The 24,405-nt window shown below is 35.8% G+C and overlaps 1 protein-coding gene across 4 annotated transcripts in view; it reads right to left on the bottom strand.

The window, feature by feature from the left end:
* The window catches only part of PTPN3 (protein tyrosine phosphatase non-receptor type 3), a 95,778-nt gene that overhangs the window by 12,736 nt on the left and 58,637 nt on the right, over positions 1 to 24,405 (bottom strand). For all 4 annotated transcript variants that reach the window (XM_074146115.1, XM_074146116.1, XM_074146117.1 and 1 more), the window contains 9 exons: positions 17,511 to 17,709; positions 16,431 to 16,508; positions 15,400 to 15,456; positions 10,558 to 10,714; positions 8,637 to 8,803; positions 6,638 to 6,728; positions 6,313 to 6,374; positions 5,315 to 5,461; positions 1,127 to 1,255 (listed from right to left, as the gene is read on the bottom strand). In XM_074146115.1, the coding sequence (XP_074002216.1) occupies positions 1,127 to 1,255; positions 5,315 to 5,461; positions 6,313 to 6,374; positions 6,638 to 6,728; positions 8,637 to 8,803; positions 10,558 to 10,714; positions 15,400 to 15,456; positions 16,431 to 16,508; positions 17,511 to 17,709 (1,087 nt within the window). The remainder of the gene's footprint in view (positions 1 to 1,126; positions 1,256 to 5,314; positions 5,462 to 6,312; positions 6,375 to 6,637; positions 6,729 to 8,636; positions 8,804 to 10,557; positions 10,715 to 15,399; positions 15,457 to 16,430; positions 16,509 to 17,510; positions 17,710 to 24,405) is intronic.

Here is a 24,405-nt window from a genome sequence, read left to right as displayed (position 1 = left end):
CTGCAAACCATCTTAACCGAAAGACCTTTAAGTATTGGCATCTCACATGTTTATGACTACAAAGGAAATCTTAATCACATTAAAACAAATTTGGATGCACTGTCAAGTGACAGATTCAGCTACAAATTTATGAGACTAAAGGATTGGTCATCTTGCTGTAAGAATGTCAATTCAGTGTTACATTTAAAACAGATACTTCCTTTTTCTTACTACTAGCAATTCTAGTAACAGTAAAAATCTACTTAACTATACAGAAGTTTAAAAGATTGACTAATATTGGAACTGTGAATTAGCGTGTGGTCAGTACACAGTGATTTCTTACATGTGTATCTTACAATAACACAAACCTTTCATCTCTTTAGAAAATACTTGTGACCATAGAATTTTGGAAAAGAGTTGAAGATGTATAGGAAATATAGGAGAACTTACAAACAAAAGCTAAATCCTATATTCAGGTTCTGGGAAGTCTAGATGTGATCTGAATACAGATTTTACAACAGAAGCTGATACGCAAGAAGTATTCCATGTATTTAGCTTTCTCTTTGCTTTATAACCCTTCCATTAACATGAAGTATTAACAGCTAAGGAATATAAGTACCTTGCATAAATTGAACACATTTCAATTGAGATACACAGGGATTTTTTTTTTTCTTTTTTAAAATCTGACTAAAGATGTGAAAAGGAGGTGGTGAGATTCTGCACCTTCTTGCAAAACAACACTATTACGATTCACTTTTTTCTTAGCTGTTCTAGCTGCATGTGCCATTAACCAAGTGACCCATATTTCATCCTTGAAAGAGCAGTTACTTATAAAAAACCCTAATTGAAAATTGAAATACTTGAAGAGTCAGTGACTGCAAAACTGTTTACAGAAAAGCAGTAAACTTTATGAAGCTTATTACAGTACCTGTACAGAATAATCTATTAATGTGTAACAGAACTTCAAAAAGTGTTTTTGAAGAAGCTCTAAAGTATTGTACTTTGATTCATATGATATATACATATTTATAAAAATGTGTACATACATATACACACAGATGTACATGCTCAGACACAGAGTCTGTATCTATCTATACATATATGCATTCAGCTTGCTTGGGGATAATTAAAGATAATAGATATTTACCTCAACATTTGTAATCACCATTTCTCTAACAACATAGGCAATTGTACAATCTTCAGAGTGGCATCTGACACGAAAGTTGCCATATTGCATTACAGCTGGTGGATCAGGCCAATACTGATGACATTTGGTCTGTAAAGAAAATTAAGCACACATCAAGACTGTATACAAGCAATTTTGTTTCCAGCCTCCCCTCCTATACTATGGTTCATGGAATTCAAGAAGTGGTATAAAATCTATTCTGGTTTGTTGGCGAGGTGTTTATATCCAAATTGGAAAATAACTTGAAAAAATAGGCTGAATTCTCTATAAACTTGTTTTAGCAGTTATAATAAAAACCCATGTAAATTGGACGCGAGATGCTTTCTGTCTGATACTTATCTTCAATAGCTAAAATGACTTCTCAATGCATATTGTACGAGAAGAAACAGATGGATTTATTCCATCTTAAGAAAAGCGTAGGGGGCAAATTTATAACTAACTTCAGCCACCTAATAGCAGGTTACAGCAAAGACAGAGCCACGCATTTCTTGAAAGTGAACAATGAAAGGACCAGACATGACTGAAAAAAAGATGCAAAAAGGGAAATTCTGATTAGATGTTGGCAAAAAATTTCCATAAGGATGGTCAAGGACAGAAACAAGATGCCTTATGAGGCTGTGCAATCTCCATCCATGGAAATAATCAAAACTTAACTGACATGACACGGCGCAACCTGCATGAAGTTCAAAGATGCCCCTGCTTTTGAGCAGAGAGGAGTGGACCAGCTATCTCCACAGGTTCCTTCAAACATGAATTATTCTCAGACTTTGAAGCAAGATCATGCTGGAATGCAAAAAGTAGTGTGAACCATCCTGTCCCCCTTGTTCCAACACTGCAGTCTTGTGGCTGAGGAAAAGAGCAAGGCAGGCTCCATTTCTAGAGGCCCTAGGAGATAACTTATTCTGCACAGAGAGAGGGAGCAGGAAAAGAAATACCCAACAGCACTGCCACCCCTTAACACGCACCCTCCAGAAGTTCAGTGTGCCTGATACTTGTCTAGCTGCTTCCATAAGAATGGTTTCCCTTCTCCTCCCCCTGAAAGCAAATGGTGAAGGTAATGAAATCACCCTAACAATCTTCTAAAGATTACTTCCCTAACTCGGCTATTAGTTTGCAGTGCACTAAGAGATATGGGTTACTTCAGTTTTTGACAGGAATTCACTGAATGGGAAAAACATATTCATTTTTCCGTTGAATCCTATTTTGTGTTTTAAGGCAAACATTTTTAAAACACAGAATAATGCTTACAAACATTACGAGCAAGAATACTATATAGAAAGTTATTGCAGACAATAATCCATAGTAACTTGGTCATATAGTGAAAGTTGCCCTTCACACTTTCTAGGGAAAATTGAGCTCAGAAATGGGAAGAACCGATGAACAACTTTAGTTCATGTGAGCGTCATTTGTCAAAGAAACATATATTTCTTTTCTATGCCAGATGCAAGACTAAAGACTGATCTCTGAAATGACCAATTGTATCTAAATGCTACAGTTATAAACAAAAGCCCAGAAACATACTTATTGATCCAGGAAAGTGTAATTTGCCCTCTGCCTCACATAGGTTTCATGCAAGGCCATAATGGCTTAATCTTCAAGTCTACCAACATGTGACAAGCAAGTCATACACGCATGAGAATGCACCTGATATACTGTACATGCAATTTGAGGTACAGCAAAATAGAAGTGAGAGCTGAAGTTGAATACAATATTAAAATTACATCTATGAAATATCCTATCTTTTCTAAAAGAAAATAGATTAAATCCACATACAACCATAAAGAACCATTTTCTCTCTTGCCTTCTGCTGCTGATAGTAAGAGTCTGATCTTCAGATCCCCACCATTCTACTGCTTATAGTCTTCCTTTTTCTGGTTCACCTTCTTAAGGCATATAAGCTAGGTACATCTAGTCAGTGTATATGTAACTTTTGTAGAAACAATTCTAATGCCAATATCTACTCCTCATTTTAAAAGGTAAGCTTAAGGTAGTGCTAACGACAAAGTTTGCCACCCCATTTCCCATTTAACCAAAGCCTGAAATGTTGTGGAAGAGAATGAAATTGAAAAAGCATTCCAGTGAGATACTAGTTCATTGAAATCTTTGGCCACTGAAGACAGCTCAAGTTTGGCCATCAGCATAAAGGTTTCAACATTTCATTCCAGTTATTAAATATTCTCATCTTCCACTTCTGCAATTCCAATCTCGTAAATAATTGGCATCATATAACAAATATAAACAAAGTAGTTTCCAAGTACGAGTCCACTGGACTTATGAGAAAGGCATAATAAAAAGTCCAACTGAGCTATAAGAAAATTCAAGGGATTAATAAAAAACCATCTTGACACAACTCCCCAGACACTGCACTGAAAACTTTACTTAATTGTGTGACTACAACAGCTGAGCTATAAGTGTCATTTTCAGTTCCTATACATTTTAATAATAATTGTTACTAGCTCCAAAAGAAACCAAACAAATTGATATTCCCATCACGTTTATATTTCAGCTTTAGTTAATTTGGACTCTATCAATTTATCAACATTGCCTATGCTATCTCTAACATTTTTTTGTCTATTACTTCTTTCTAAACTAATACAGCATGGCACGAGCTGAAAATTTTGAAGTGTTAAAATTTCTTAATTCTGCCTTTCTTAGGGCTCAATTTTTAGTGGCTTGAAAACCAAATTTTAAACATTATGCCTGAAACTTTTACTGTAGTAGTTTATTTGTAATACTTATCCCTTTAAATTTAAGCCAAAATAACACATCTATTTCTAAAAAAAGAACATTACTGGGGGGGGGGGGTGTGTGGAGGAGTTTTTTATCATATAATACAAATTGTAACACCACTGAAAAGGGGTATTCTAGAACGTAAAACCTCCAGGGTTTGGGAAAAGGTTTAGCATTTGCCAATGGGGATACTCTGCAAGAACATACATCATCTTCTATATCTGAAAATTCATCCACAAACTGGGCAAGTGTAAATCATCTTTGAAAGTAAACAAGACTCAGAAAAAGTGTCTGGTGTATTAAGGTACCAGCAGGGTGGTTAGAAGTTAGTGACAAATCACCTTGAAGGTTCCAACTCACCGGGCAAAGTACAGACTAGTACTAACCTGCGTTTGTCCTCAATACAAGGAAAAGCAAGCAGGAAGCTATGAAGGGAGTATTTGTGTTTCAGATGATGTTCAATAATGTCTGTCTCCATGAACTGCTACATAACCTGACCATGCTTAAAATCTGCTGCTTTTCAGCTTTCACACTTTCTTACAATGAGGAATTAATATTGTCGTTTAACTGCCCTCCCTTATATTTAGGACCTCAAATACTCACTTGCTTGCTTTCTAAAAGCATTGTTTTTTGACTGGTATGCCAGATAAATTTGATAGCGTAGGCTAGATCACATAGGAAGTAAAGATAAAGGCTACACTGAAGGCATACAAGAGTCATCATCATCTCCACCTCTTAAAAAGAGCTGTTCAGTTGTCCGCTTCTAAAACTTCAAAACCAATCCCTTTATGTACATTAAAAATCTAAAAACTTCATCTTTAAAACTACAAAGGATACATTAAATCAGAGAACAACATAATACACCAGATAATACTGCTTTAATTTTCAGTGTATTATGAAATTATTGGTGTGCTAGAATTTAAACAATTAAAAGAATTATCACAGCAATCCTAGGAAAGAACCTATGACATAGATAAAAGTAAGCAGGTTAAGTTCTGACCACCAGCATACTAAAACTAGAAAATACTGCAATGGCAGACTCTTGTTTGAAGCCAGACTGCAAGTTTTGCTCAACTTGCTCAATGCTTCCAGACATTTGCTTAATCACTAGGAGAGCAATTGCCACATGGAGCCCAGCTCTCAGGGGAAAAAAAATGACAGCACATAGTACCTGGCTGATCAGCAAAACAGTCAGTGCAGTGATCTCTGTTTATCAGACAGCTGGTTTGTTTCCCAAGCATAACAAAAAGAAAGTTGCAGAGTATCTGTTCCTCTAAGTAATTCAGAAAGCCTGGTTTTCACAGAAATGATTCAACAGAAGAAGCTGGCCTATTTTAGGATTATTTAATCATAACAATGGAAAAAAAAGTTTAAAGGCACAGTACATTTCTTCAGCATACAAAGAAGCTGAACACTTACCCGTCCTCGTTCAGTGAGAGTTGTTAACATGATGATCAGTGACAACTTGTGATCCCAGACTACTTGCCAGAAGTGTGCACATGTGTGTGGAAGAGGCCCCTGAGTAGCAATGTACCTGTTCACAATGCTTGCAGAAGGAATTTCCATCTATGAAGAGAAAGAAAAATCCTGTGTAAAGTTTGCTCTCCCTACTCAGGTACTAATATTCTTTAAGTCAACATTTCATTCAAACAAACAGAGCTGAAGGAAGATTAAGGCAACAAGCTAAGTAATAAGACAATCAAGATCACAATTTGTTATGTGAAAAATCTTTAAATGTTTAAATTAAACCAGATGCCAACTATAGATACTACAGTTCTTGCTGAACTAGGAAGAGATGATTAATAGTGAAAACGTATTTGAAAACTTGAAACTGCTAAGCTTTCCAAATTTTCTTTGATATTTAGTAAGGAATAATGGCAAGGTATACCAAGGGTACTCTAGCAAAAGCTGTTTATTGCCTGATACACAGTAAGTTAACAGTTAATTCTGTGATTTAGGTGTTTAACTTAAGTATCAGGCACAAACATATGTATTTTCCCCTCTTCTCCCTGTCTCCCAGCCTACATATGATTAGGGCAATCAGGGCCCCGATTTATCTTCTGGACCCTTCATAGCATAGTTGGTAGGCTGTAAGTGGTTCTAGAGGAAAAAAGGCTTAGTTTTAAACAACAGGAGACAACTGCAGCATTTGCAGTATATGGAAAAGTAAAACAATTTTTACTGGTTAAAGACCCTGTAAATATCCATGTATAGCACATGTTTGCATCTACTGTGTATCAGGATGGTCACTTGTTTCACAAGAGACACTTCATCTTTTACATTATGAATCTTTACATCTTTTACGCTTACAAATCCTGAAAATATAAAACAAAACCCCCTTATTCCTTAAAAAGGCTAAATTTAGTCTGCTGTTGTAATACAGAAAGTGGTAAAATGCAGGTTTCTGTATGACTTACATTCACGTAATTCGCATTAATGTAATCTTCATCTCCTTGCAATATTATCCTTGTGGCATCATCTGCACACAAAAAACAATAAAGAGGGAATCAAATTAGCAGTTAAGGGGTATACTTCCCTTCTATTAAGTCAAAAAACTGAGGAGTTGCAGACACAAACAGCAGATACAAACCAAAAAAGATAACCTTTTAGAAAATAAAATGAACAATTATATGACTTTGATTATATAATGAAATCTTTAATCAAGAAGTTCAATAAGAGTTTTATAAGCTATCATTTAGAGGATAAAGCAAAACAGGCAGAAAGTCTGTACTTAATACTCACATGGTAGAACATCTTTGTATCTGTTCTTGTCCATATTCTGAGGTACCTTTGCACATGTAACAGCCAACCCTGGTTTCTTTCTATAAAGTTGCTGCAAGACAGAATGAAAAATGGTAGGATTTTGAGGGATGTGATTATGCTATACACACATTAAATAGAAAACGAAAATACACAGACTGAAAAAAATGCGTTATTTTATTTAATTTGTCTCCTAACCACCTGCAAAATTCACCTGAGAGATTTTCTGTATTTTTTAACATGACAAAAAATTTCTGTTATTCCTAGCCCATCGTCGTATCTAGAAGAATTTCTAGGAAAAAAAATAGACCACGTGTAAGAGTCAATGATATAAGCTGTTTCCCTGCAAGGTTGCCTTTTTCTTATAAAACTGTGTGCCAGAAGGAAAACAGAGTTGAGGGTGGAAGAAGTGAGCAATAAAAGACATCATAAGAAAAAAAAACAAAACAGCTGCAGACTGATATTTTCTGGAATCAACTGCAATACAAAAAATTCAAACTAACTTCTGTTTTCTGGACTAAAGCCATCACATTCCACCCTGCAAGTACTTGAAAAAACCCAGAGTTTCAACGTATCACAATCTCTTAGCATGTGACTCCCCTTTTTTTGGGCTCACCCCTATGTTGCAAACTTTATTTGGAGTAAATGTAGGCATACAAGTATAACCAAAAATAAACTTCAAGGTCAAAATGCATTATGTGCATCATTCAAGACAACAAAAGGTACAGAGGAGGAAAAAACCACCCTAAAAACAACAATAACATTACACAACTACAGTTCTTCTGTATTAAATATACATGAAAGCAAATTACAACCGAGTTATTAACGTGGCTGTGCCAGAGTTTTATATACTTCATTGCACAGGCTGCCCAGAAAAATTGTGGATGCCCCACCCCTGGCAGTGTTCAAGACCAGGCTAGATGGGGCTTTGGGCAACCTGGTCTAGTGAGACGTGTCCCTGCCCATGGCAGGGGGTTTGGAATTAGATGATCTTTAAAAGGTCCCTTCTAACCCAAAGCATGGCCTTTTTCTACTCAGCTTTGCATAGGGTTTCTCTAAAGTTACTACAAATGTTTGGATCCACAACAGCAAACAAGCACAAACATACATACACTGTACTCCCCTTGCCATTAGAGAAGCAGCTACGTGATCTTTTGGAATTTCTTACACTAACACCAAAGGAACTAATTTAATAAACTATAAAACATTTTATTAGTCAGTTTTCTATGATATTTCTAACACATCGAAGAACATGAAAAACATTAATTCATTAATCTATACAGTAGTCTTCTAAGTCTCATCCTGTATATTGGGGACTCTCACCTACGAAGTAATCTGTCCAAGAAGTAACCATCAGTATTTTATATCACCAGGGAGAAACACCACAGAACTAGATATTACAAATGTAATGGAAACAGAAATTAACATTCCAACAACTTTCATATCAACCTTTAAGAAAAGATGATGAAGAATGGTCAAGTTGCTTCTGTTATTCCGTGGAAGACGGCAACACACAAGAAATTGAAACCCTAACTTATAAGGTATAAAAGATGTTTTAGAAGTGTCACTGAGCTGTGTGAAAAAGAAACAAAATACAAGACTGATCTCTGTCAAAACCCCACTATTTTACTCAATAAAATAATTTTAAAAAATATTAATTTAGTGAGCTTGAACTCACTTTTAATTATAATTATTATTAATAGCTCACTGTTAACTTAGTGAGCTTGAGCTAGAAACAAGTTCATTAAAACACATTTTTTCTCACCAGACTATGTTTTATGCAAGACTGATAACTTATTCTTCTCTATACTAAGTAGTGAAGGGTAAAACTGCTGGGCAAGCCACATTCTTGCTCTCTTGAGAAAAGACTGAATGGGAGCAATAAGATTTCCAATTAATTAAGCCCCTAAATTACTTGCTGGTCACAGCGATTGGTCTATATTAATGGCACTTGAGATTGAGCAGATTGAGCATTACCTACCTCAAACTGAATTAGGACAGATCCACTTTCCAGCCCTTTCCTTAGCTGCTCCATAGACTCTTCCAGTGTATCACCACCATATTCAGAACAGACAGGAAGAAGAGATTCTGGGATATTGTGGGAATCAGCTTCATCTTCTGATTTAGGTTCCACAAACTGTTTAACTACTGAAAGATGTATTGAAAATTAAAGTTGGTTACATACAGCATTAATGTATTTGCAACACATACTAAAATTTACCAGCTTGCAAGAACAATGAAGTTTGCAAAGAGGAGGTCTCAGGAAAGCAAACAGCTACACATTTGACTGCATTTCTTTACATACTATATTACTATGGAAACTACTAAGAGTAAAATGTCCTTATGACCTTTCAGAAAATGAAACTCCTCAAGATGTCTGTCTATGAAAATGAAAAACTTGACTTCCAAGCACAAAGAGTTTTTTGCTGCAACTTTGCCCTGTGGAATGGAGCACTGAATAGGCTAATGAATCACAACATCCACCACAGTAAAAAACCAAATGAGTTTTGCCAAAAAAAGTTTAGAGCACAATTAATGGAATATCTCTATAAGAAGCATAGGTAAGTTTGGACCCCCAACAGCAAAACGAACACAAATCTACTTACATTGTACTCCCTTGCCATTAGAGAAGAAACTCAATTATCTTTTGCAATTTCTTATGCTAACATTGAAGGAACTAACTTAATAAACTGTAAGAAAAAGAATAGTTTTCTATGACATTCCTTGCTAACATGCTGACAACATTAACTCAATCTACACAGCAGTTCTGTCTCTATGAATGCTACTGTATCACCAAGTGTGTCCAGCTGTGGTTATTCTCTGCAATGATCAGAACAGCTTATACCTACCAAATTTCAGAAAACGGGCAGCTGTTCATACTCCTATATAAACAACGGGCATGAGGCCACAGGTTATCTTTTGCTAACAGCAGAATCCTCTTATCTGCAAGTAGGAAGGGGACTAGAAGAGTTACGGGAAGACTAAATACAAGCCGGTGGAAAGGCCTACAATAATAGGTGCAGGACTGTTTAGGGAAAACAAGACCAAAAGTACATCTGTCTTCCTAGAAACACAAGAAATTTTAAATATAGTAAATGCTACAGAATTACATATGCTTTAGGCAGTTTTATTACTTTGTGTTTCCCAGTGATACATAATCCCTTCAGATTTTTAAGTCTTAACATAATCAGAAACTCTGTGCAAAGCCCTTTCGTAATTGTGTGTGTTAAGGTCTCACCATAGCTCTTAAGGAAAATAAATAATAAACTAGAAACTCTTGGGATTTGCATGTGTTTAAACACGGAGCAAGCAAAACTGAGCTGGGTTGGTCCCCAATATTTTAAATATGCAGGCTTTTAAGACCCTGCAGATTTCAGGGATTTTATCTGTTTGATGGCAGCAGATTAGCAAGTAGTCAGCACAGATTAAGCTCAGTATTGTCACAAAATGTCTACTGTAAGAATGAAAAGAAAGAAAGAAAAAAAAATAACAAACACCAAAGAAGTTTATTTGATTTCTTTCACTGTATAATTGTGCTGAGGAACTGCCCATGGGTATTTGCAAACCTGCAATTGGGGATTTGTGAAATTATGCTGTATTTACAAAAAAAAACCCAACCAAACAAAAAACACTTTTGTAAGCGATTATTTATTCTCACAGATTTTTAGACTTAAAAAATAAGAAGAAATTCTAACTTGATAGATTCTTTGTTGCAGTGGTAAGAACCTATATAGTTAAAACTACTTGTACTACTAATTCAAATGCAGGGAGATCTAGTTTTTAGCACAGACCTATTCCCAGCGCAGTGAAAACACATTTACGTAAACAGAAGAGGGTATACCACCAAGCATAAGAGCAACAGTCTCAAAACCATCAAAAGTGAATAAAATTAGCCCAGTTACCTTTCCGCCTGACCAAAAGTGCAAGCTCTCTCGTGTGAGATTCTCTGCTGGCTTTTATGAACATGACCACCTGGTCATGCGTGTGCTCTGAGATATCTCGGCCATTAATTAATACTATCTGATCACCTTCATTCAGTTTTGGAATGCATTTATCAGCCTGTTTCAAGACCAAAGAAACACATTAATGTCATTGCATCCAGTCATGTAAGCAGGAACACATCAGGATATTAAGTTCATCATGTAAGCAAAGCCTTTCAAGTTCTCCTGATACAGTTTCATCTTCTGTATCAGAAGTTCTATCAAAGGATTCAGATCTAAAGCTGTCTTTCTTGCTTTAAAGCCTCTCAATAAAGATGAGAAACAGTTCAAACAGCATATCGACAGCCATAAAAAATTTGTATTTATCAAACAGCCATCGTCAGATTGCTCTTTAAAATCAGATTTCAGACTCTGGTTATATATAAAAACCACTGGTTATAGCCATTTGCAAATGGATTTCTGGAAGAAGTGTTTTGGGCACATGAGAACACACGTCAGTTTTTACACAGTGAATACTGAGAAGTCCAAACATGACTTTGATGAACATAAATAACATGACATTCCCCGGGCATGCCCTTTTTAAAATTTAAAGAAAACCATACACATTTCATATTTTTGTTACTTATCAGGTTCCTGTTTGGTGGATATCAAATGATATCTACAAATAGAGAACATTCTTCCTCACTTCATTCACTGAAAGTTTTAATAAGAAGGTGCAGGTAAGTACTCAAGCTATGATGTTCAAGTACCCCGTATTTATGAGGAATTCTTTTGCTACCTGTGCTGCAGAGAACACTAAAATTTTCCCCATCTCGCATGAAAACTTACATTATGTCTTGTCTTGGACACAACAATTTAGATTAACCACTGTTTGGCCTTTTTTTCTGTCACATCTCTTAGTGTATTTAGCTCTAAGTCCAGTGCAAAGTAAGATGATACTGCAAAGATGATTATCCGACTAGAGCATCACTCGTATGAGGAAAGGCTAAAAGAGCTGGGAGCGCTTAGCCTATAGAAGAGAAGGCTCAGGGAGGATCTTGTCAATGTATATAAATACTTGAAGGGAAGATGCAGACAAGACGGAGCCAGGCTCTCTTCAGTGGCGTCCAGTGACAGGACAAGAGGCAATGGGTGCCAACTGAAACACAGGAGGCTCCATCTGAACATCAGGAAGCACTTCTTTACTGAGACTGACTAGGCTCTGGAGCAGCCTGCCCAGAAACATAGCAGAGTTTCCCACCCTGGAGTATTCAAAAGCCATCTGGACATGGTCCTTGTGTAACTTGCTCTAGGTGACCCTTGAGCAGAGGGGGTTTGACAAGATGACCTCCAGGTCCCTTCCAACCTTCTGTCTTTCTGCAATTCTGTAACATGAATGTGCAGGATTCTACAAGCTTTGAGTGTCAAGCAGTGTAACAATTTTATTTTCATTGCTATCCTAATTTTTGTCTAGGAAGTACCCAGCTACACAAGAGTGATATATATACACTCCATTTCATTTGTTATATGAATGAAACGTAGACCTTTGCTGTTATTCTCTATTCATAGTTGTTCCCTGCATTTCCTTAATGCCAGTACAGGTTCCCTGAACTTTATTCATCCAATGTTATTAGCCATATCAAAAAAAACATCACCAACCCCACAAATGTGAACAAGATGTTCTAATTAGACCTGATCCTTGTTATGCCTTGCACTGATGGCTCCTATAGCAAGGTTACCAGTGACGTACTATATTACCAAGTAAAAAGTAGGAAGAGATGGAAAGAAGTGATAATGAAAGAGTCAACAAGAAGAAAAATGCAAAATAAAAACAAAAAATAGAAGTAAGGATATGAAGAAGAAAATAAATTGAGACCCATTTGTGTTAGAGAAGAAAGTTAAAGGGAAGAAAACTTAAGACATATACGAGTGCAATGAAACAGATAAAGAAGAAGGGAATAAGAGAGAGAAAAGAAAGATGTATGCAAGAAGAAAAAATCCCAAGCAGAAAAGCTGCTTAAAAATATAAAGACACAATAGCTTCCCCCAACTTTTTTGAAAGAAATAAGGAAAGAAAATAATGAAGAATAGGGAAGATTGACAATGCTTAATAAAAAAGACAAATGTAAACAGAAAAAGAATGGTAATTAAGAACACCCATGGTGTTCTTTAACACTGATTTAACTAGGTATTCACAGCTCCCCAAAAACCTTCCTTGCCATATATTCTACAATTTACGAAGGCAAGACTGAAGACTGCAACTATGAATTATCAATTGATTTAATCACTCTGAAATATTATTGTTTGAGATGTATTTCAGAGAGAATAATTTCTAAGTATTTGAAAAGATAAGTGGCATAAAGACCATATCAGATCAGTCTGGAAGTGTCAAGAAGTCAACAAGAATGTGGAGGGAATGGTTTCTGATCTTCTATATTTGTGTATGATTTAGATTCCTTGGCTGGTTGCTGACTATTATTCTTTATTACAAAAGGAGATTAATATCTTTGCTCAAAGAAACTTTATTAATCATGTGACATGTTAATGCCCCAGCTCTCCTACTTGAATTATCTGACTATATAAAATATATCTTGAAGGAGAATTAATTCCTTCTGTGTAAGCATAATGTGTAGATCTCTCAGATACTGAGCTTTTCCAGACAATTAATTATGTCAAAGGCTTCCCGTTCCATTGACACATCCAATGTTTCATTTTATGCTAATCATCCTGTTATTGCTCCAAGAAGCATGCATACTATTTTTCAATGAGAAACTCTATTAAAAAAAACCCATAATGACTTCTTTAGTACATTAGGACATTAATACTGTTTGTGAAAAAAAATCAGCATAGGACTTTAGTTAAAAAAAAAAAAAAACAGATGCAATAAATGGTTGTTCTTTAGATATAATGCTCTCCCACAACAATTTTGGCTACTCTGTCCTACAATCTTTCTGGCATATAGATTACTGCTGTATTAGAGGGTGACTTTTAAAAGATCTTTAGGACGAGAAAGGGAAAATACTGCCTTATCTTGGTGGGTAGATTTTCTTCCTCTCCTCCACAAAAAATATAGATCTTTTTCTAGGGAAGTGGGAAAAAGTGACCTACAAACCTGAGAAATAATCTTAGCAATTAATATTGCCAAACAGCATCCCTGAGGACAATCTACAGGATAGTGAGTCAATCTAGAACAAGTTAATAGGCAAATACAATGAAGGAAAGGGATCACTGAGCTAAAATATTGTAAAAAAAAAAAAAAAAAAAAAAATGTATTCCATAGACTGCTTAACTTGAACTTTCAAATATCAGCTACATTTCATTAAACAGTCTAGAACTGGTGAAATCTAGTTTATGGGAAACTATAATGTTAATGTTAATACTGCTATGCTCCAAAAGTAAGTATATTTTTTTTCTCTTGCTGTAACACGACATGATTTCTATAGCACTACTGTTGGATATACCCTATTGGATAACTTTTTCCAGTTCTTCCTGACCCTTGATAACTTGCTTACTTGGTGGCTTAGTAGGCTAGAGAGCTAACTAGTCACTTGCATCTATGCCTATGCCACTAACTGGAGACACTTAAATAAACTGTGGTCTTTTTCCAACCCAAGAGGAAAAAAAAAAGCTCAAAATGGATCAATACCGGTAATTTCCTACTACTCTTATTCAAATAATTATTGTAGTTCATAAAGGAGTGCTATGCATTGCATAAGTCAAGCCACAAATCATAAATGTGACAAAAACAACTTCTCAAAAAAACTGTTTTAGCTTGATTTACATCATGACATGCAGATATCAGTCCTGTGACTGATTATCAAATTTCAAAAGTCTACAAGACACAGAGTACATCGGATTTTTAGGATTAAGCCAGCAATATGTCCTATCAAGTTTGCACTCAAATTATTTTATAATTTGAGAAATACACTTTGGAAGAAGGTGAGTGAAAAAAAAATTGGGATAAGACAGCATATGTCACAAATTTATGTACTAGTTATTTATAAAAAAGTTATTAAGATATTATATTACTATTATTATTTCACAATTCAACAGAAGGATTCAATGGTTGTACTGATTCTGATGAATGTTCCACCTAGTCCATAAGTGTTTCCACAAGCAAAAATCTATGGTAAAATAAAAACAGAGCAAACATTCTGCACCCCTTCTTCCCTGCCAAGTACTCTCCCATTCTACAAATATTTTTAATCCTAAGGATTTCCTCAGTTTATTGTGGTTTGTCTATTCAGTAGCTGCTTGCAGTTTTTTTCTCCCAACTGTTTGTCCACTCCTGACTACCAACAAAATTATTTTAACTACACAAGCCTTTCTCAAGGAGTTTCACAGGTCTACTATCTTATGCATGAAGAACCTGACTTTCCCTAACTTAATTCGGTAGCCTGAAGTTCTTCTACTGGAATCCCCTGTGCACAGTGCTCCTAATCTTGCAGATCTCTACTACATCTCCCTTAAACTAGTTCTTTTTTCTAGGCTGCAGGGGTCCAGACTACTCACTTCTTTAATGAACACTGCTTTATATCTCCAGTCATTGCTCTTGCCACTCAAACATTTTCCGGTTCAAAATGCACTTTTTGAGATGACAGGGGGAAACAAACATGCTTTCTACTGGTATCTTGTTTGGCTAACGCTTCCAGATCTTTTCATCTGTGGTTTTAGATACCACTGGTCAAAGCAATTTCTGAAGTGAACAGCTCAGCTGCTATCTCATACTGGTTATGGGTTTCCAAATTCCTACATGTATGGACCTGTGTGAATGGTGGAGAGAGTAATAAAGGGAGCGATTAAAAGTATTAAGAATTTACTTACAGGTGATCCTGGAGTTATTCTTGATACCACCAATGGCATTTTTTGATCTACACCACCCTAGAGGAATTGCAAGTAATAAAACCATAAATGTCATTATAACAAGCATAAGCAGTATTTAAAACAAGCAATCGCTTATTTTTGTATTTATATGAACTTTATGCTCTGTCATTACAGGCAGGGTTAGTAAGACTGAATTTTCGTCAGTATGCAGTGTCTTTAAATCTACCGATTTCCAGTAAACTATATCCAGTATCTTTGCTTGGCCATATATTTTAATAGGCAATAAACAGATCAAACGCAGCATTTATTCTAACCCCACCCTTCACACAAGCCTAATTCAACACTTGAACCTGCAAGATGAACAGTGTTCTTAGATGTTGCGATGGACCTTCAAGGGATCAGGTAGGATCAAAACTCCAGACAACTGTACTCCCTCATTCTCTTTACATGATGTTCTATCACTGCCCCACCAAAAAATACTCAAGGTGAAAAGATCAAACTTGGCCCCAATTTTGATATTATGGCTACTTTACACTACTCTGTCTGTTTAAACGGACTTTCAGTGAGGAAATACAGAAAATTTACAATAAATTACCAACAGTAATTTCCATTTTCTTCATAAATTAATTTTCACCTTTCCAATGATTTTTATTGGATATATCCAAGTGGATAGCACAAATTATTTAACTTGGTTTATAATACAGAGGTCCAATTTATAAAAGTCAATGCCTTAAATTAGACCTCCAAGTTCATATCTAAGCAGCCAAATAGGCAGTCTGCTTTGGAAACGTGCCGTGCCCATAGCATATGCAACTAAAAGCCATGGAACTAGTAGAGGCTTATTTCTCTAAACGTTGCTTTAGCATTTAAGGATTAGGCTGCCACTTTTAAAAACTCTCAGTCCATAAGAAATTCTTGTAGAATATAACACTTTCTCCAAAGCTTTGCATTAAAAATGAAAAATAATCATTAAGTGCAAGTAAAGAATCTCTATAAAGCATTTATAAATAACTAAAAGATTACTGTTTTACCTTTAGATTAAATCCAAACTTCCCATCTTCATCTGGTATGATACGCACCAAAAGTAAATCTCCCTCAATTAGGTCATTCTGCAATACATAGGAAAAACAAACCAAAACTTGTCTAATTTTTAAAAGAAAATAGCAGCAAATTAGAAAATAGTGCCTCCAAATTTAGATGTGCTGAACAAGAATGCTCTATGTATATCCATGTTTGAAATAGGAAGAAGCTAAGGTTACAGAATATACTCATGATTGTAAGCTTTTAAATTGTAAATATAGCAACATACATAACAGCAACTATGTTTTCTACTTGCTCTGTCTTAACACTGTTACTCTCAGCTTAGCTTTCTCAACTGTTGGCTGCTATTAAAATTTTCAATGTGTTGTCTTTACTAAAGGCCACTTAAAAGGAAAAAGTGTTAGGTGCAACATATTTTAATCAATTCTGGTCTAAGAAATACGAAGTGACTGCTTCTTCCCCAGTTTTTCTCCTGCAAATGGGTGCATTAATACCTTTGCAAGAGATGCACCAGTTAGAAGGATTAGAAGTTGGCAGCAGCTCCTGGACAGGCAGGTTAGGAAGCTGTTTAGCATCACTCTGGAACAGGCTGTAGAAAGGGGAGGAGAGATCCACTACAATAACGCCAGCAGAGAGCAGCTGCTCTCTAGCCAGCTTGGAATTCAAATGATGATGTTTAGCCATCCTAAAGAGCGGATGCCTGGGACAAAACAGAATTGTGTCTGCTATCAAGACATGCAGCAGCTTGAGTTACGTGACCTTTTCTTAGAGGAATAAAATTTAATCATGTAAGTTTTCCCATTCTACTAGGAACTTCCCCTAGTGATGCTTCTGGAAACCTGGGCACTATGGAAATCAACGCAGTTGGCAGGCTTGCCTATCATACTATCATACTATACTATCGTACACAATCTTGGATAAATCCAAGTAGTAAGACATGATTTATTCTTATTACTGCATCAAATATGCCCCTCCTGGAATATAACCACACTTTTTGTGGGTTCGTAATCTACAATTCAGAGCTACATTTAGTAATAGTTTTGACTTTAAAAGAAGGCGATTGAACATACCTTATCACAGTAGTACTGACTGGAATCTTCTGTTGAGTTACTTTTTGTAATATTGTCATATGTTTCTAAGAACTGTTTATCAACTCCTTCCAACGGGTAAGAGCCAGAAATGTTACCAACTCCATTGGGAGACTGAGCCAAGTCTTTAGGTGAGGTGCAGGTCAGAGAACTCCGCGTTGGACTGTTTCCCAATACATTCCTTCATTTAAAAAAAGATAAATAATTATTACAAAGGTATTGTTACCCAGATTTTTTGATCGAACAGTAAAACATACAAGTATATTACATAGTTAAAAAAGGAACATTATATTTATTTAACACCACGTTTTGAGGTGCAGGGTAACAGGATTTGAGTATGATCTAAGCCTATCATTTGATCAGTGGACATCCAGAAGAATGGACAAAACATATTTAGCAAAATATTTGGATGCTAGCCATAAAAAGCACTGTTGCTGTAGTACAGGAAATCACAGTAACAGGAAGAGAGCTGAACCCCAGGGAAAAGGCACTTCCGTTGCCAATCCTACCCATGAAAACCTTCTGCCATGATTCCACTCTCATTCTTGCAAAGTACTTGTTTTTCATTTCTGCCTCTTATGAGTGCCATCTCAATCTTATCCCTTTGGGAGAAGGTATTCTGCAGAAAAGCCATGGTCAATTGTCAGAGAAATAGTGACAATGAAAGGTTTAATGACAGTTAATATATTCTGTCATCAAGGTAGCTATAACCACGAAGAAGGACCCAGAATTAAATGGGAGTGCAGGTCTGGCCTAGTGAGTCAAGAACCTTAAAATTCAAGGATAACAAAAAAGGATAAGTAAATGAACACTTGAAATCTTATAATTGGTCAAATTGCCTGGTTGTGCTCCAGGACCATTTGAACATTTATTTAGCTACATGCCCTCTTCTGAAGGGGATGAAATGCAGACCTCTGTCTAATAACGCTAAACCCCTTCTTTCACTGGATCAAACTCACAGACACCATACATATGAACAGATCCATCTTTATAAATACTACATCGTACTTTGTGAAAACCTCTGTCCTGGGGAAAACCCAGGTGTAGCTCAGACACTGTTTCATATCACTAACAGTGCTGCTTATGGCAAAAACTGAGTCCTAGCTACTTATATTACCCCACTGCAGACAGACCTTGCACTTACATGACAGATCATCATGCTCAGTGGCCATACCTCTTGCAAGAATACTCTGCACTGCTACTGACAGCCCAGCACTGCAATGAAGCATATTTGATCCTTGGAAGTACATAGGCTGTTAGTTGTCTATTGCAGTTTGTGCCTAAAAGCAACATCAAATTCTCACAGGGTTAAAGTAGCAGAAGTATATGCAAATAAACCCTGACATTGAAATTTGCAAATTCAAACATTTATCTCTGCTCTGGTACTGGTCTAACTAGGTATGTGAGCTTTTCTGAACCATTTCCAGCAGCCTGCTAGCTGTCAATGAAGAAGTAATACTACACTAAAGAGGAATGTAGCTTAGGTTTTTAACATATAGGACTCGCATTGCGGCAAACTTTAATAATTCAAACACTTATTTCTCAGCTTGTGGAAATCTGAGTGCAACAAACAAACATTCTGAAAGATGTCATCAAGCTAACTTATTCTTGTCATAATATTTCTGATGCTGTTTTTATTTGACAGCTTCCAGGACACTTAATGATTCCAGTGAGGTCAATGATAAGCAAGTAGGAACACTGTATATGTAAATCCATCCTAATAAGTTTTTCAGAACAGACCAATTTAAAAAACAAAACACATTTAACTTACAAATTGAGATTACAGATCGTAATGTTATTTCAGTGTAGCAAAAAAAATAAACAATACCAAAAAAATGAGAAATTTTTTTCAGTTAATGCCTTCTGGCACTACATCGAGAGTTACCAGATAAAATTACCAGTGGATTTTTGCATCATTAAGCTTTTAGATCAGTTTTTAAACATTTTTTTTTTTTTTTGTTAATAGTGATTAGGGGTGTATTAGGACTTAAGACCTTCCACATCTGGTCCAAAAAGATTTTTTTTTTTCCCACAAATCTTTACAGTCTTAATTGGTTTATACAGTTATACAAGACCAATACTTTGAAAAATCAGTTCAAGTTATATATTTTATTATATATCTTAAAGCTAGAGATTCTGTGGTAGAAAGTTCAAAGAAAACTCACTTTGGTGATTCTTGTTCAGATGACCTGTTAAAGCAAAACAAAAAACCCACAAAACAGTAAATAAGTTAAACATAAGTTAAATCTAGAGTTTAGTTCTTGTTTTCCTCAAATTAAAAAAAAAAATAAATGCCTGCATAAAAGTCAAAAGGTACACTCACAGTAAATTAAAGAATACTTAATCCTATGCTGAAAGTCTGAAACAAGCAATTATGGAATATATGAAGCACTCAACAAAAATCCCAGGCCAGCTCTAACCACCCACTTCCACTTTTGGCACAAGCCCAACTACAAACAACACACATCTGCTACTGCAACTTGAACTATGTTGGAATTTACAGAGACAATTACTTCGCAAGACACACTACATTATTTAAGAAAGTTTTAGATGCAGATCATAATGACTACAGATGTCACTGACTGTTTTGTAAAAGTCAAATGTGGCAAAATCTTTATGTGTAGGTAACAAGAAATGAGCGTAGGCTGCTTCAGCAACATGAATTTTCTTACACGTTCTCATAATGCAAGAACAGATGTTGACAGAAAACTTTAAGACAAAGCATAATTAAAGCAGAAGTGGTTACACAGATGAGGACAATCTAGCATGGAAAAGAAACAAAAATTTGGCGTACATAGTATTTTCTAAGGCTTTCAATTACCTTCATCAGAAATCACCTGAAACAGTGAGCTAAACTATATTACATCGATTAAAACAATAGGTGTGCTACTAAGATAAATTTGAAACCAAAGGTTACCAAAAAGGTGCTTGCAAAGCAAACTAATTTTAAGAGAGATGGGATAGCTTTACAAATTTAATTAGGTAGTGACCAAAAAACCTGGAGTGGTATAAGTCTGTGCTGGAAAAATACAAACATGTAGTAGTTTGGTTTGAATGTAGCATTGTTGAATTGTCAAGTTAAAAGAGGGAATTCACAGCATACAGTTAAATTTTCAACTATTGTTCTCTAAAACAACCTCAATACTCAGAATTATATACTATGTTTCATCCAAACTACAGCAAAATTATCAGCAGTATCACTCTAGTTAAGTTTCCTTATATGAATTCTACAATATGAAGAAATTCTTCCTTGAGAGGCAGAGATGGTGAAGCTTGATTCCCTAAGAATTTGTGGAGGTTCGGGTTGTGTGCCCTTGTAAATTTTTTTTTTAAAGCATTAAAACTTTTTCCTTTTCTACTGAAGTCATGCCCCTCTTCTGATTCCGCTGATATCCATGCCTACTCTCCCACAAATACCTCTGGTTCTCCTTGTTTGCAATCCCCAGAGTATTTTTACCCTCTAAGTGTGAGCAGTGCACAGAAGATCCTTTGAGAATGCGCACTCACTTGCTGCCTGATCAGCCTACATCTAAATAGAACAGACAACCATTGAACTTGTACTGTAATTGCTCAGTGAGAGGATAAGATCAGTTTAAGAGTGGTTTTTTTCTTGCCTAGTCACTGACTTTCACTATGTGGAAAACTTGACATCTTTGAAAACTGGACTCCAACATTAGATTTGACTGCAGTCATCCAGACATTGTCATGTGGGGACAGAAGCAGACGGGCAGTGCAATGACATAAGCCTTATTTCCTTAGGAAGTCATGATAAAAATAAAGAACCATTGGATTTATTTTCGTTTAAGCTAATTGATTTCCTTGTGAGGCAAAGAACAATGAAATTGTACGTCTTTACGTTTTGCCACAGTAGAGCTACAGCTCTATTACCAAACCCTATGCAGAATTCACATTGCCGCAAGTTAACCCCTTCCAAAAGCCTTCAACAAAAATTTACAACCTGTAAAACCATGATGCAAACAGACACAATATCCCAATAATATATCTCCCCTCTTTCCCCCAATAAAATGAGATCATTTGAGAAAGAACACAACTTGGGCTTCCACTCAGATACTGTGAATAAACATAAAGCAAATTTTTCATCATCTCACCAATACAATCAGAGACTTTGATGTGGGATATAAATTCTTAGTAATATTTGCTGAAGGTTTAATCTGTTGAATTATTGCACTTTAATTCAAACATATCAGCTCTGAAAGAGTTACTGAATCATTCTGTAACCTTTTAAAGTGGAAAAAGGTAACCAAAAATTTGACCTAGAAAGTGACCAAGTTCAGTGCTTAAAGGAATTAATCAGGGGCAATGCAGCTGTGTCTTCCTAAAGTCCTTAGTGGCTCAACATGCTATAGTTACAGAATTTTGATCTCCACAGCTTAAATAGTATTTCTAACATTTAATTACTCATATGTTAGCATGAATAATTAGATGATCTTTTCTGGTTATACAGTATTCCATGTTTTACTAACATATCTTCCTCATTTCACAACATAGGACAAGGATCATATTTTTAAGTCAATAAAAGAGAACACTCACCAGACCAGCCATTCAACTTTTTCATCAAGAAAGAGAGCCCTTCCTTGCAAGGAGATTAAGCTTTCCATCAGTGCAGCTAACAAGCAGCACTTTAGAGCTCTTCCTTATTCCACAATATATCTAAAATGATGCCATTTCAATCTTTCCCTCACTGTGGATTGCTCTGCTAGTGATAATCTTCATAATAAAACTCTTTGCCCTGAAAAAAAAAAATAATCTAACTTTCCTCTTCTGTCAGGAGGACAAAAAGAATAGGTCTTAAGGAAAGACCCCTCCTCCCCATTTCACTGTGCCCTACTGGGGAATTCTGCTATTCTGAGAACCGAGGATGATAAACTACAGCAGAGTAAAACCCCGAGAGAAAAGGGACAACCAAGACAATAGAACTGTAGCAAAACTCCCCCTTTACAAACAACTGAAGGAAACATCTGTAGGTTTATGCCCTTGTGGTGTTCTTGAAGTTTTTAAAGCTTCTTTTATTGTAACACCTGCAGGGCTGGGGAGACTGAGTGTGCCAGCACTTCCATTATCACCTCTTTTCTGAGAGCTCACCATTAAAAAGGGGATCATTATTCATCAGCCAAATAAGTAGAAAACATTTACAGTCACACTTTTTTGCTGCCTTTTAGAGAGATTTATATATACAGAATGACTTGCACAGTTAACATTCAGCATTTCTACAAATAAAATGACTGTGTAAGAAGGCCACGTAGATTCTTTGTAGCGCATACTTAAGAGTACCACTACAAGAAAAACTTGCAGACTTCATGGTATACACAAGTTTTTCAATCATTTTCCTATAAATCCCAAACATCCACATTTGTAAGCTGCTGCCATCACCCATAAAAGGATAATTTCAATTACTCTGCATTGCCTTTATGGACCGTATTCCAGTCTACTGACTTTCCATAAAAGTTTCATGTATTCTGATACTCTGCAACTGCTCTGCTTGCTGCAAAATTTGTCTTATCACAGATTTGCAATTCAACTTTGAGACTTTCTTTTTTGGATGTGAAATGACTGCTATTTGAACTGGCAAGGAAAGTGTAGTACATTTTAATAAGGATGTATATTTAAAAAGAAAGGTTTACATTAAGCAAAATATATACATGTACTGTTTTCATGTATCTTTGAGTGGAAAAGCACAGTAAAACTCATAAAAGTCTATTAGTAGTAGTCTTAAAACCCTAACTTGAAACTAATTGAAATGTTCTGAGATCCACTGCCTAGTATTAGAACAACATTTTCCTTGAGAAAGACTGAAGTATATGAGTAAGGACGACAATCTTGAGAAATGGAGATTTTTTTAAGAACAAGGAATTGAACACATCTGTATATGATTAAAAATTACAGATAAACAACCTGATTTAATTTTCTGTGTTTTAATTATTTGCCATTTTCTACCAAGAAAGTAGTTACTAGGACTTGGCTGGATATATCTGAAGGGTACTTTACTCAACTGTAGTTCTTTCAAAATTTTGTTGACAAAAGGAATAATATTTTAGTTAAAATAATGATGTTTCTCTATTACATTCACCAAATCTCACTATGCAGCTACAGTTTATTGTCTATCAAAATGGTAAGCTGAAAGAATTGAACAAATACAGCATACGTTCAGGAAATCTATTTTCAGTGCAATATCTTCACCAGATGATGCATCACACTTACATCAGGAGCATATGTGCACTTCCAGAAATTCATAGCATAGTGCAAGTGAATTTCCTTTTTGTATACTAGTTCATCATTTCATTTCCTTCCCCTCCAACTCTGGCACTATACACATTATGCCAGCTGTATCACCAGCAAAAAAATAGTTTTAGAATGTAAGTTAGAGGTTTATAGCTTTGCAAGCATGTTTAAGAGAAAAGCTTATGCAGGAATATATTGCATTTATAACAAGTAGAATTGTAGACACAAAGTAATTTAGGTTGGAAGTGATCTTGAGAGATCAACTAAACTCTTGTTCAAAGAGCAGCCAACAAAGTTAGATGAGGATGTTCAGGTCCTTGTCATGTTGCATTTTGAGGTTCTCCAAGGATGGAAAAACCTCCACCTTTCTGTCAAGGTGTATGAGGGATTAACTAATCTCAGTAGGATTGGTTTTTTTCCCCTACTGTCTTTTGAGCATTTCCCTTGCTGTAACTTGTGTCAATTGCCTCACCTGTTTTTGCTGTGCAACTCCGAGAACAGTTGCCTCCATATTTACTCTTGGCAGAGTAAAGCAACAATGCGACTGACCCTTCCTAAATCCTCCCTCCAGCCTTTTGGTTGTCCTTCTACAGATGACACTCATATCTATGAAAAACTAGCCAGATTTATCTCACCA

This window comes from Numenius arquata, chromosome 4 (assembly GCF_964106895.1).
Source record: "Numenius arquata chromosome 4, bNumArq3.hap1.1, whole genome shotgun sequence".
Classification (NCBI taxonomy): Eukaryota; Metazoa; Chordata; class Aves; order Charadriiformes; family Scolopacidae; genus Numenius; species Numenius arquata.
This window is presented reverse-complemented; position numbering and strand designations above follow the sequence as displayed.